The 12,837-nt window shown below is 29.7% G+C and overlaps 1 protein-coding gene across 5 annotated transcripts in view; it reads left to right on the top strand.

Moving 5' to 3' along the window:
• The window catches only part of LOC143236826 (uncharacterized), a 39,228-nt gene extending 29,518 nt beyond the window's left edge, over positions 1-9,710 (top strand). For 4 of the 5 annotated variants that reach the window (XM_076475431.1, XM_076475428.1, XM_076475429.1 and 1 more), the window contains 4 exons: positions 593-723; positions 3,292-3,428; positions 4,910-4,999; positions 7,728-9,710. In XM_076475431.1, coding sequence (XP_076331546.1) covers positions 593-723; positions 3,292-3,428; positions 4,910-4,999; positions 7,728-7,920 — 551 coding nt within the window. In that variant the 3' untranslated portion in view covers positions 7,921-9,710. The remainder of the gene's footprint in view (positions 1-592; positions 724-3,291; positions 3,429-4,909; positions 5,000-7,727) is intronic. The other variant, XR_013019764.1, reaches the window with a different exon arrangement.
• The last annotated feature ends 3,127 nt before the right edge of the window (positions 9,711-12,837 follow it).

The raw sequence follows: 12,837 nt of genomic DNA, 5'->3' as shown, positions 1-12,837 counted from the left end.
TTGGAAAAACAAGTAGAAAAACATAAACCAGATTCAAAGAACACAAAAAGTCACCTTCACACATTTTTGAACACTGCAAATCAAATAAACACAACATAACCACAGAAAACATCCAAATACTAAATAAAGAAACAAACGCAAAATTAAGGAAGCCTTACTTATACAACAACTCAAGCGCAAAATAAACAATACAAAGGAACACCTTTATACCTATATTAATAAATATAATCAAACTCCTACTAAGCACGCCCTCTACATTCCTACACTCAGTTACACAACCCTCTTCAAACATGTGGTCAGTTATCAGTCAGTTACCTCTTTCTTTGTAAACCTGATGATGACCAAGAAGGTTGCAACATTGTTTGCTTCTCTACATAAAAGTTTTCTCAACCCAAACGAGCCGTTTTTACATATAGTGGGTTTACTCATCATCACTAATTATAGACTAATATGTATTGTTTAATGTAAGAATGAGTTTTGCATTGGAATTGGGACTGTTCTGTGTTAACTTGTTTTTATTTTCTTTTATCAATATATATGTTGTGTTTCTTGCAATTGCTTGTGCTCATTTTGGAGCTTTCAATCATTGCAGGCATTCCACGGTTCCATGACTTACAAGAAGTAGTATCAAACTCTGTACGCATTTGTAAAGCGACTCATGCAGATCTACGGTGTGTAGCAGCATCTGTTGCAGTATCTGTGTGTGTGTCATTGATGTTACAGGTAATATTTTTATCTGGTAACTGTATTACATATTTTACCTGTAATGCTTTAAGTATATAAAGGATTGCAGGTGGCTTTTCATTTTCATGACCATTTTTTGTGTCCTATACAATTGTCTACTGTATGTCTAATTATTAATTAGATACGTTTTTTTATTACTAGATGCTAATGACTAACTAGTCTATATCCTGTGTTTCATGTGCTAATTAGCTGCTATCATTAGGAGTATCCAGAGTAGGACTGTGTTTGTGGTTTTAGGAGCTGGGATACAGTCCTGGGTTTTATGACTAATTGTGATATTCACTGCTCTTGGGTATTCCCAGTTAGGACTTGCATCAACTGATTATTTTAATGTTTTCAGTACGATTAAGCATGACCTACTGGTTAGCTTGTCCAGCTATTCATTCAAGGGCTCATGTTTTACTGCCCATTGCTGCAAAAAGCTACTTTGCAGTTTTGGGCAATGGCTATATTATTAGAGGTGGTTGAATACTTCTATTTGATCAAACAAGAACTGATGATGAGTGTTGTTGGCATATTTCCTTACATCTAGTGTATCATTTAAAACATTAGTCATAGATATGCAAAGGTGAGTATTCAAGTTATATTGACTTCTATACTTGGTTGACTGTGTTATCAGTTAGTGAATGTGGCAGGCTTTTTTTAGCTTTTTTTCATGCTTGTTTCATATCCTTTTGTTGTTGTATTATAGAATGTATGATACACTTCAAGTATTTGGCTGAAACATTTCCTATATCTCAGTGTGTAGGTTTTAGTTCATGTATATGTATTTATACCTTCTCCTACTAAATGGAATTTACCATTTAACCCTTAAATGGCAGCCATCATTAATTGATGCTGTTACCTACAACATTCCCATTGTTTAAGGGTTAATTAACTCTGTAGTGCTCATGTATGGAATGCTATGGAAATTATAACACATTTGTTTTTAATTTCACTCTTCTTTAAAGAAAATCATTTTTTTACTTACCTGTTTTCATATAATTACTGTAGTATCTGTCTGATATGTTCTTTTACATCTGTATTAATGTTTTGTTTTGTTATACATTTAGCTGTTTATTCAAATTTTAATTTCACCTGAAGTGTTACTGGGTTAAATGAACAATTCTGTATGTGCTGTTTTGTACTTTACGTGTTTCCTGGTCAGTCCTTTTTTTTTATTATTATTTGTAATTCTATTTTTCTTGTGAAAGGTATATACTATATGTCGTATTATTGTGATATTTATATAATAATGTACTTGTTTGTGTGTCTGTTATAAAACTAACGTATACAAGAATATATTTTTAGGTAATAAGGTGCATGCACATTATCATGACAGAAAAATATCGAGTATTATTATAACAGACTAACAGGAACCTCCATGATGTTTACGCTAAGATTAATGTCTTTATTGTAATAGTGCTTCTTTAAATACAGGATTTCTTGAATAATACAAACAAATTTTAATCACAAACACCAAAATTTTGTCATATTATAATTCTGTTGTTGGTATGCCTTTATTGAACATGCACAGTAAAAATTTTACCCAGAAAAACAGTGCAAGCATCTGCCTGCACCAAAGAACTGGAAAGCTCAATAAATAAGTCACTGCAACTGCTCTGTGAATGAATGAATAACCAAAAAAGGTGGATATTAATGTTCTTTATTAACTATTTAGTGCAATTACATTTAAAGCTTGAATGTTTCAAAAGGGCCTGACATTAGATCCTAGAATATTATTGTAAAATTAGTATTGTGGTGAATATTGTCTGTAATAAGTAACCAGAAACATTATGAGATCAGCAGCTAAAAGAGATATCCTAAAAATTCGTTACTGAATATTGTGAATCTTAAGTTATTATATATGTTGATCTGGTGGATGCTACTAGATTGTAAAGGAATTTCTTTATTATAGATTTTAACCATCTTATCCTTCTATTCAGTACTTTCAAAATTACTTATGTATCATCAAATTGCTTTTGAGTATTTGACTCAATTTGATGATACATACACTGTTCTTAATAACATAAGTCACGAAATTTTTGTTTAAATACCACCACTATTGCAGTTAATACTTAAGTATTTTTTTGTGTCACATACACAAGAAATAAGTGGTTTCACTATGTTATTTTGCCCTGTTCTTTAAAATGAGTTTTGGTATGTCTGCATGCAGACTTACAATGCTAGAAATCAGTTTTTGATATCCATGGTGAACAGAGCATAGATAGCCCTTTATGTAGCTTGTGATTAACTACAAACTCGTAAAATGAGTTTAATAAAAAATGGAAATTTCTCTGTTTATATAATACACTCTATGATACCACCAATAGTTAAATTTGATTTATGGTATCTTTAATTTTTTGTCATTAGTTTTAAAGCATTTTTTCTGCATGTGCTCTTTTAAGCATTAGTAATGTACAACATACTGTGATAAATCATGATGTTTGTTTAGCTACTGTAATATTTTCTATAAAGTCTCACTTTGGCAAATATTCTTCAACATTATGAATAGTATAGATGTAGAAAATTTGTATCTTTGTTTCTGATATTGTATTACTATCAAAGGGCCAATATGATTTGAAGAAAACCTCCTCACTTGAAGAAATGCTTGCAAAAGTACAAGACACAAGTATCGTCCATTTAAACAGTGCAGAACACAGAGATGAGCTTAGAAAATATTTTAATTGTTTTACATTAAGGAGGTAAGGGAGTACTTTAAGTGTATTGGAGTAAACTGTACTTAATTTATTCTTAAATTATAAACCAATGAGAAGGGGATTCTGAGGGTGTGCTCTTGGTTATTATTTTTTAGGTTTAACTCCCAAATCTTTGGAGAATTTTTGCCCTATATCCCTTAAGTCCCATAATTCTGTTTCCTGTAGTATATAGAAAAGTATCACATTATTTTTCTATTTCTCACATACTGAATGAAAAATATGTGTAAGTTTTCTACAAAGCTTTCTGCAATTTTATTTTGGAATTGAACTAAGTTTGGGAAATGGCAATAAACAATGGGAATTAAGATATGAATCAGAAAATGTTGAAAATTCCGAGAAGGAAAATAATTCAAATAAAAACACATGAGGATGAAAATAACCAGTTTGAGAAGCTAAATTAAAACTATTTTAAAAGATTTGAACTGGATTAAATTTGGGATACAGAAATGGAAAAAATCAGTTTAGGAAACCCATTGGGGTAGCTATAGCAGTAGTTAAGGTAATCGAGGCCCTTGACTAGTACATTGAGGACTCTGTGAATCATGAGGGGATCTTGGAATTCCCAATTGGGGCATGGGCATTTTATGCTAGTGTTTAATAATAATTGGTTATATACATGTACACTATATGTCATAAACTTATTTATGGATATTGTTTATTAGGTATATTTGGTAATATATTGTTGAAATATATTAGTTTATGTTAAGGATACATAAGTAACGGTATGCAACAAGCAGTCATTGAAATATATATTGTTCTTTACTTGGAAATTTTATCATTATTTAATTAATATTTCAAACCATAGGAACTTGATAAAACTCCACAATTAAAGAACTCATAAAAACAGAATAATACATGAAATATTTGTGAAACACACAATTTCCTTTGCTTTCTTTAATGGTAATTATTGTTTCCATCTGTTAATTTTGCATTTCTGACGAGCATTTGTCGGTACAGTGAGTTTCAACAGTATATTTATTGTGTGTAATATTGATGTAAAGGAAGATATTTTTAAAAGCACTGCCATATTATGATGTACAATACTTTTGAAAATTTTAACTCAAGTACCTACTAATTTCATTCTTCTATAAATAGTATAGAAAATATCTTGATAGTTTTTGTAAATTTCCACATATATGTTTTGCACATAGTTACAACATTCTTAAATGGTGAAGCCTCCTCCAAAAGTTGAAATGGGCAATATAGTCAAAAAATTTGTTTATATAAAAAATCAATTGGAATTGCAGATATTATAGGTATTTTTACAGTATGATGTATGAAAAAAATGGTAAGAATGTGCTATTTTGTAAATATGTCTTGATCCAAGTGGCATATGATATCATGACTCTCTGTAATTGCTATTGTACTGGATAATAATGAAAATGGTCAGAAATATAACATACAACCATTATGATCATAAGTATTTTCTCTAAGTGTTGTTTTTTGTATTTTTTGTTTCTTTGAAGTATACAGCTGAATGAAAAAGGAAAACAGAACTATGCTTTCAAACCCTTGGCAGCTGGGCTGGTATCATTACGTTCACACCAGGATTTCAGGTAAGCTTACTTGACAGTTTTGTACATTTAAATGTTACATTTCTCACTGAAGGAAAACTACTTTTAACCATCACGTGCTAAGTTTCTTCTCATGAAAATTTGGACTACTATAAAATATGTCTTCTAAATTGTCAGAAACAACACAAGTAATGTATCACACAGTTGAAAATAGTACAATTTACCTTAGTGTTTATCAAGAGACTAACTGTACGAAAAGAATCAAACAAATATTTTATAAATAACATTTTAACATGCATATTGCAATGAGCTGGAAATTGGCTTTTTGTTTTTTTAATTTTTTTATTTATTTTTTTTTAGTATTGTACACTAGTAGAGATTTGCAAGATTTGATGTCAAATTAGTATCTTTGTTGTGACAGTACATCTTTAAATACAGAATTTGTAAATTAATACATAAAATTCTACTTGCAGACACCAAAATCTGCAAGTTCACTCATCTTAGGCCTGACATTAGTTAAGCTTTTATTAAGTATGGCCTATGATGAAACTTTGTAGAATGGACGGCAACTGCCTGTTGTAGAGACACAAGTGTGGAGGATGACTTTCAAAACGTTGTCCTCTACACTTGTATCTCCACAATAGGCAGTTGCTATCCATTCTACAAAGTTTCATCATGAATACTCTGCCTAAATAATCTATCAGAGAGTAAGTATGGCCCATATTTAACAAAGAAATAAATTAACATTTTAACTTGTCTATGTTTTTTTTTGCTTTAGTTAAGTTAGGGCTACATTATACCATACTTAATACTTTCAGAAAGTAAACTAATAATGTTATTCTATGGCCTGACATTAAACCTTTTTAAAAACTTTGGTGAGTTTTAATATGTTGTACAGAATGTTATCTAATGTATATTTGCATCTTCCTTTGTTCTGTCCATTGTAATGAAGTATACATGCATTTTCATGACAGACTAAAACTGAGTATTGTTAGAGTAGATTAAAAAATTTTGTACCATTCATCTACATATAAAAGAGCATGTGTAAATCTTTTTTATGTATGTGTTCTGCCAGCAGATATGCATTAGAAAAATTTAAGTTTTGAGTTTGGTTGACAATAATTAACGAAGACAAATATTTTCTTTAGGGCTAGTCCATTATTCTGCATCACAGTTAAAACAGATATGAGAAAATAAGTAAACAAATATTTCAATTTCTTTTACTGTATGAAAAAATTATCAAAATCTAACTTCACTATTGAAAACTGACAATCTACCATACATATATTCTTAAAAACTACAAATATAATATGAAATTCTCATTTTTAGAATTCTGTTGAAAATGCCTTTAAAGTTTGGTTAAACTTTGTGATTTTTATATAAGTTCACTGGGGTTCAAACCTCAGGAATTAGACAGGAATCATAATTAGAGGTAGAATAATTTTCAAACATTTATTTATTAGTATTTGGCAAACATGGCTTTCCAAATTCAAACTGTAGAAGTTATTATCTGTCATGTCATACTGTATATCACACCAATATCAGTATCTTTGTTCAAGTATTTAAACCTCATTTTCCAATGTCAGAAATCAAGGAAACGTCATATGGTCAGTAATTTCCCACACAAATCTAGCTGCTTTGATATTCAGTTTCTGAAATTGTCAAAATTATGTTATTAGGCCTAATTTATTCTGTACTGACTTTTGGAAAAACATATTCTGAAAGAAAAAAGAAATACAACTTATAATTTATTGAATATGTATTCCAGACGTAGCATCCATTACTAATAATTATTTATGAATTTTAGGCATTTATTATAGGTGTAAGAGTTAGCATAAAATTAAAGAAAGTTGACAAAAATTATAATTTTTTATACATTTTTAAGTTCTAAATCCTTTATTTTGTTTGTTTAATAACATTGTTGATGTGGTTCTCATCATAAGACATGTAGTTATCCTATGTTAAAAAGGATTGAAGATACTATAACAGCATTTAATAAGCTGTTTTATGTATGTGTTTAATAATGCAACAAGGTTTTGTGTAAGTCACCAGTATCTTACATATGAATACATTACACATCATTGATTAGTTTTCTTTTTGCCCCTCTTGTGAGTGAGCACTAAGTTTACACACTTACAGTATGAAAATTTTAGGTTCATTTTCCCATGGTGGATGAAGCATAGATAGCTTATTGTGTTGTTTTCTGCTAAAACAATAACAGTACTCTTTATTCTGCATATCAGTCAAGCATTTTTTATTTCTGATGATATATGTTCACTTGAACTTAAAACAGGTCAACCCACATAAATAATGCTTAACATTTCGGATTAAACATTTGTTTTTACTATTTTACTGAATACACTTACAAATAGCAATGTGTACAAACTTTGGTAATAACACAAAAGTTAGGGATTACTATAGATTATAAAGAATTACAAAATCAACACTTATAATTCTCCTTTTACTATCCATAATTGTAAGTAGAAAACGTTCATACAAAACTGGAATAGTATTGTTTTTCTTGGGTGAGGAATCTGCTAATCAGTGTGTTACTAGATTTTATTAATAAAATTGTATATATATACACATACATACAGTGTGTAAGAATGTTTTAAAGCAAATATTCTAATATTTTAACCTTCGCAGTTTCTAAAACAAATAATGTAAAAGCTATTATAACAGATAATTCATTATTCACAAGTAAATAAGTTAATAAAATACTGTAGTGTAGTTTATATAAATTTTAATTACGTTTTTTACATCTCCCTAGATCAGCAGTTAGTCAAGCAATTATGGAGGGAGGGTATGCAAGCATGAATGGTTTCATTACTGGTGCTTTTCTAGGATGTAAAGTGGGATTTTCTTATCTTCCAAGGAACTGGGTTACTGGACTGAGACATAGGCAAGTTGCCTGGTTAAATGAGAAAGTCAATGCTTTGCTAGACATAATGGGTTTACCTTAAAGACAGAAGAAAGCAAGAAAAATGTAAATGATAAAATTAATAGCAAATAATTTAAGATACATAATATGTCCAAGATAATATGTTACAAAATGTTTTTTAATGTTTATTAGGATTTTGTGTAATATTTTATTTTTTCTTTAAAGTTTTCCTAGCTGAATCACATAAAGAATATATTTGAGATATTATTTCAAAGTGAATAGATATATTTATTTTATTTGTACTTTTAAAATTTACTTGAATTTTTATACAAAGCATTTGTATCAAATATACATAAAATAATTGCTTAAGTAACTAAAACAGAATTTGCACCATTCAAGGTTAATAAGTCAGGTTCACCGAATAAATTTCCCAAATAAGACAATACTATATCTAGAAATTAAGGTTTCAAAATTTTAATAGCATACCCAAAGATTCAGTTAAATCATGTCCTCTTATGTATTTTCTAAACTTAAAATGTAAATGTTTTTCTGTAATCATGAATTTAAGTTTTATTGGTTAAAATTAACCCAAATTAAATTCTTTTGTTCTAACTAGTTGGTTTACTACAAATAATTTGGCTATGCTTAAGTGTAAAGTATTTTAAAAGGCTAATAATTTATACTTTTGCTTCCTCCTGAAAATGGTGGAAAAGGTTCTCTTACAAATGTAGGTAATTATTTGAAACTTAAACAATAATTTACTAGTTTTTGCTATTATTATCCAGTCCTTAAACACTATTTTCTAATCAGTTGTTTTAATTATTTTCATAGATTTAGTTAGTAAACATAAAGAAAAACTTGTTAGTTACTTTAGTGGAAGATATTATTGATGGCATTTGATCCCTTAAGAATTAACAATTTTGAAACAAGGGTTTGTAGGTTTAAATATATGAAAAGCTACGTTTATGTTTGATCAACATATTTCCATAAAGTATGTCATATCTACAGTTATGGTTGAGACTTTTTTTTTCCTTTAACAATTTTCATTTAGAAAAAAAACTTGGTTTTTTAGAAAGTTTAAAGACTTTCCCTTTCCACTGCATGACTGATGCTATACATTTTGCAAAAAGAAAAAGTAACAATCAAAGTGGCCTAGTAGTGCTTGATCTCTCTGGCTAAAAGCATCAACATTTATCACCAATAATTTGTTGTTCATATGTAGTTGAAATAATTTCACACCAATTGTTTTGAGCCAGAGAGCATGAAATCTGGCTAAATCTTATTATACATACTTTCAGATTTACAAAATTTAATGTTCTACGAGATTGATTAAACAGTTGAAAATAAGTTTGTCTATTTCCATTACTGTGTTTTATACAATACTTTAAAATGAATGTTTAAACTTTTGTTTCAATAAATTAAAAAATTGCACTGTCATTGTGCACCTTTTCTTTAAAATGTGTATTCTAGTGCAAGCTCTAATAACTGACAAAGAATAAGAAAAGCATTTTACCTTGGGTGTTTTATACCAAGAAAGTAGTAATTGGAATCAGATGTTAAATGCTGATATTTCTATATGTATTATTAATATATAGAAATGGTAATATTATTGATATCAACATTGTATTTTTGTTATATTTTTATTTATTCTAATAAAATCTTTTGACTGAGAAAATTTTGAGCAAATATAAATTAAGACCTGTAATGATTACTGACCTGTACTTGTGGAATATAAATGATATACAATCAAATAACAAATGAAGCTTAGAAGAGTTGTATTTGTAAAGGTATCTACCACAAAAATTTTCAAGTTCTACTTGTAACTGAATTTGTTAAAAGGAAATAAATAGATTGGGCATAATTGCACAAATTTACATGGAACAGTCTTTATTCAATGTGCACAGTGTGTGTACTTGCTGACAGGTAATGGTCAACGTATTTTACTGGATTGAATTACTTTCTCAGTTGAAATCCCATTTCAGATTAACTACATCTTATGATAATTAGTTGAATGTTAAAATCAGTCTTACCCAAAGTGGCAAGATATTTGCCACATGACTGGTTATTTCATTCTACTTTAGAAGTATCACCAAACCTCCTGTTGGATACTTCTATCTACATTCATGCCCAAAGTGCAACTTTATAGCCATATTTCCCACAGGAAAAACAAGGTTTATCTCATGAGAATGACAAAGAATAGAGTTAACTTTCCTGACTATGTATTATATAAGAACTTCACAAACATAGAATAACTGAAAAATAGCAATAAGGGCAAAGAGGATTTCAGGAACTTGTCATTTCAGAATTATTTTGTAAATGCATCAATCTCTCTTTTAACGATATTTGTATGTTACGTGTGTGTGTGTATATATATATATATATATATATATGAGAGAGAGAGAGAGAGAGAGATTAACTTGTAAACTTCAATGAGATCATCTTTAACTTAATTTTCTCAGCAGAATATTGTTACACCCACCTTAAAAAAAATCCATTTAAACATAATATTAAAGTCAGTGTTATTGTTCCCTTAAGGCCATACTGAATTAAATGCATCCACATGTTTTTACATGCACAATTTTCCCATTGCTGGTAATTGTTTTGTATTAACTGAAAAGGGCAAGATATGGCTCAACAACTAGATATTTCAAGTACAAATGATCTTGCAAGCGTGTAAAAGAATTGCTGGATCTGTTCAAACCACCATATATACTAGTGGAATACTAATTGTGTGTGTGTTTTCTTATAGCAAAGCCACATTGGGCTATTTGCTGAGCTCATTGAAGGGAATCAAACTCCTGATTTTAGAGTTGCAAATCTGTAGACTTACTGCTGCACAAGCAGGGGGGATTGAATACTAAGATTTTCCTATACAACGAACTTTAAAAACTGTCAAGGAGCAGAAATCCTTAAGTTTACATACACAAAAACCATTATCTGTGTGAGAGTTAAATACTAAGAAGTGATCGGAGTCATGTGGAGTGAAAAATAGTAACAGTCAGCATGAACGAGCAAGATAAAACTGCTTCATGAGGTGGGCCTTCTTCCAGGTGGTGAGCCAGATTTGACAAATATAATAGGACTAAAAACATGTTCTTCATCACCTAAACAAATACTTTGGAATATATTATACAGAATAAATGTATAGCGATGTTTAAGCAGAGTTCTTTTGAGGTTGGATGTGGGTTTGTCATCAGCTAAAGGTAATATTTCCCTTAGATGTATTAGCAAAGTCTTTAAAAGCATTACCTAGGTATTGCAAATTAATCTGTTTTTCAAATAAAAAGAAATATAGGAGTTATGCAGTAAATGATAAAGTAGCTACGATAGTGTAGAACTAGCATTGGCAAATTTTGCAGTGCTATTTCTTGTTATGGAGCAAAACATAAAATAGAAGTAATGAAGAAACCTATAGAGCAGTTGTAGCTAGAAGGTTATGGCTGCTGATCTGATTGTGAAGGCAATAGTATGTGATTAAGAAGGTATAAATGATATAGAATGGTTCTTTCTCTGAAAATTACAGAAATTAAACTCTTGTAGCAAATTAATAATTACAAAGCTTTTTTCTTGTTTGTGATCTTCCTCATTTACTAACATTCATTTGTAATAATTTGACAAAATGTTTAATCTGTGAAAGGAACATAAAATAGGAATATAATGTAAACTTACAAGTGAGGCTCTAGCCTCCTAAGGTGACTGACCCAAAAATCTCTCGAGTGTCTTGAGCAATCAGCATTTTCTACCATTAGGAAAAACAAAGATTTAGTCAAACTGTTGTTGCATTGTATTTACAGCTGAGGTGTTACTGAAATGATCATAGAGTACTTTAATAGCATGAAATGAATCGCAAAACGTTAGGATATTCTATTTGGTATGATTCTAAACTCTAGCTTTTGAAATCAGTGTTAAAAGAAATGAAAACATTTCTATACTTCAGGTAGCATTAACTAGTTGCCATGTCTGAAAGGATGGCAGATGAGAACACTGCTTCAAGGTTATCTTTGAATTTCCTATGATCAAAGATGTGTGCTAATTAATAGATTGAACAAGAATCAAAGGACAATATATCTTCTAAGATGTTTACAAGTAATTACTTGTGTATTGTTATTAAATGCTCATTGTAGCACAAATTTAAGATGATACAAACAGCTTCCACTGCAAATTTAATGATTTGAACAAACAATAGAGTTCAAAAGATTCTTAAGTCATTTCTAGTAAAAATATTTAAGATTTATTTCCCAGAAGCATTGTTCTTTATGGTAATCTAGATGAATGTCCAGCCACTGAGGCACAAGAAAGCAATTTTCAAAGTGTTATTGGGAAGCAATACTATCAGCCATGGATTATTGACAACAGTACTGGTTATATTATAGAAGAGTGAACACTATAATATTTTGGAAATCTACCTCAGGACTATAGCTGTAGAAGTTGTTCATTTGTGTGAGAAAGTTTTCTCTGAAGAATTTTGTGAGCATGTCAGGAAAAAAACATTCTATAAAAAGTCTGTGTGTCACGTACAGCATTGCTATTCTCAACAAATCTGGTACATTCTCCATGTAGCACTAATTGCATAAAGTTATGTGGAATTGTGAGACCTTAAACACTATTACTAAGAATCACAAAAAGGGCATAAAAGTATGCAAGAGGTATATATTTTTATATCAAATTAGAGAAAAAATTTCTATAAGAGAAAGTGTGTTTGATAAGTTTAAACTATTTTTAATGTACTTCAATGTACATAATTTATACAAGATTTGCATTTTATGTTCATACACTTTGAAAAAAATGTAATTTTGGTTGTTTTATATGTAGTTCTCTGTAAAATATATTCAGAATAGTCTAAATATGGTAGTGTTGATATGTGTTTTGGTTGTATCTTTAGTCAGCAGTGGCAATATCTGAAAAAATACTTCCAATGTCATTGATCACTGCTACTTCTCTTACCCCACTTATTTGCAATTTTTCTCAGTGATATATAAAATATCAGTTTCACTTCAAA

This window comes from Tachypleus tridentatus, chromosome 13, assembly GCF_004210375.1.
Source record: "Tachypleus tridentatus isolate NWPU-2018 chromosome 13, ASM421037v1, whole genome shotgun sequence".
NCBI lineage: Eukaryota > Metazoa > Arthropoda > Merostomata > Xiphosura > Limulidae > Tachypleus > Tachypleus tridentatus.
Note: the sequence above shows the minus strand (reverse complement) of the source record. Positions and strands in the feature narration are given on the sequence as shown.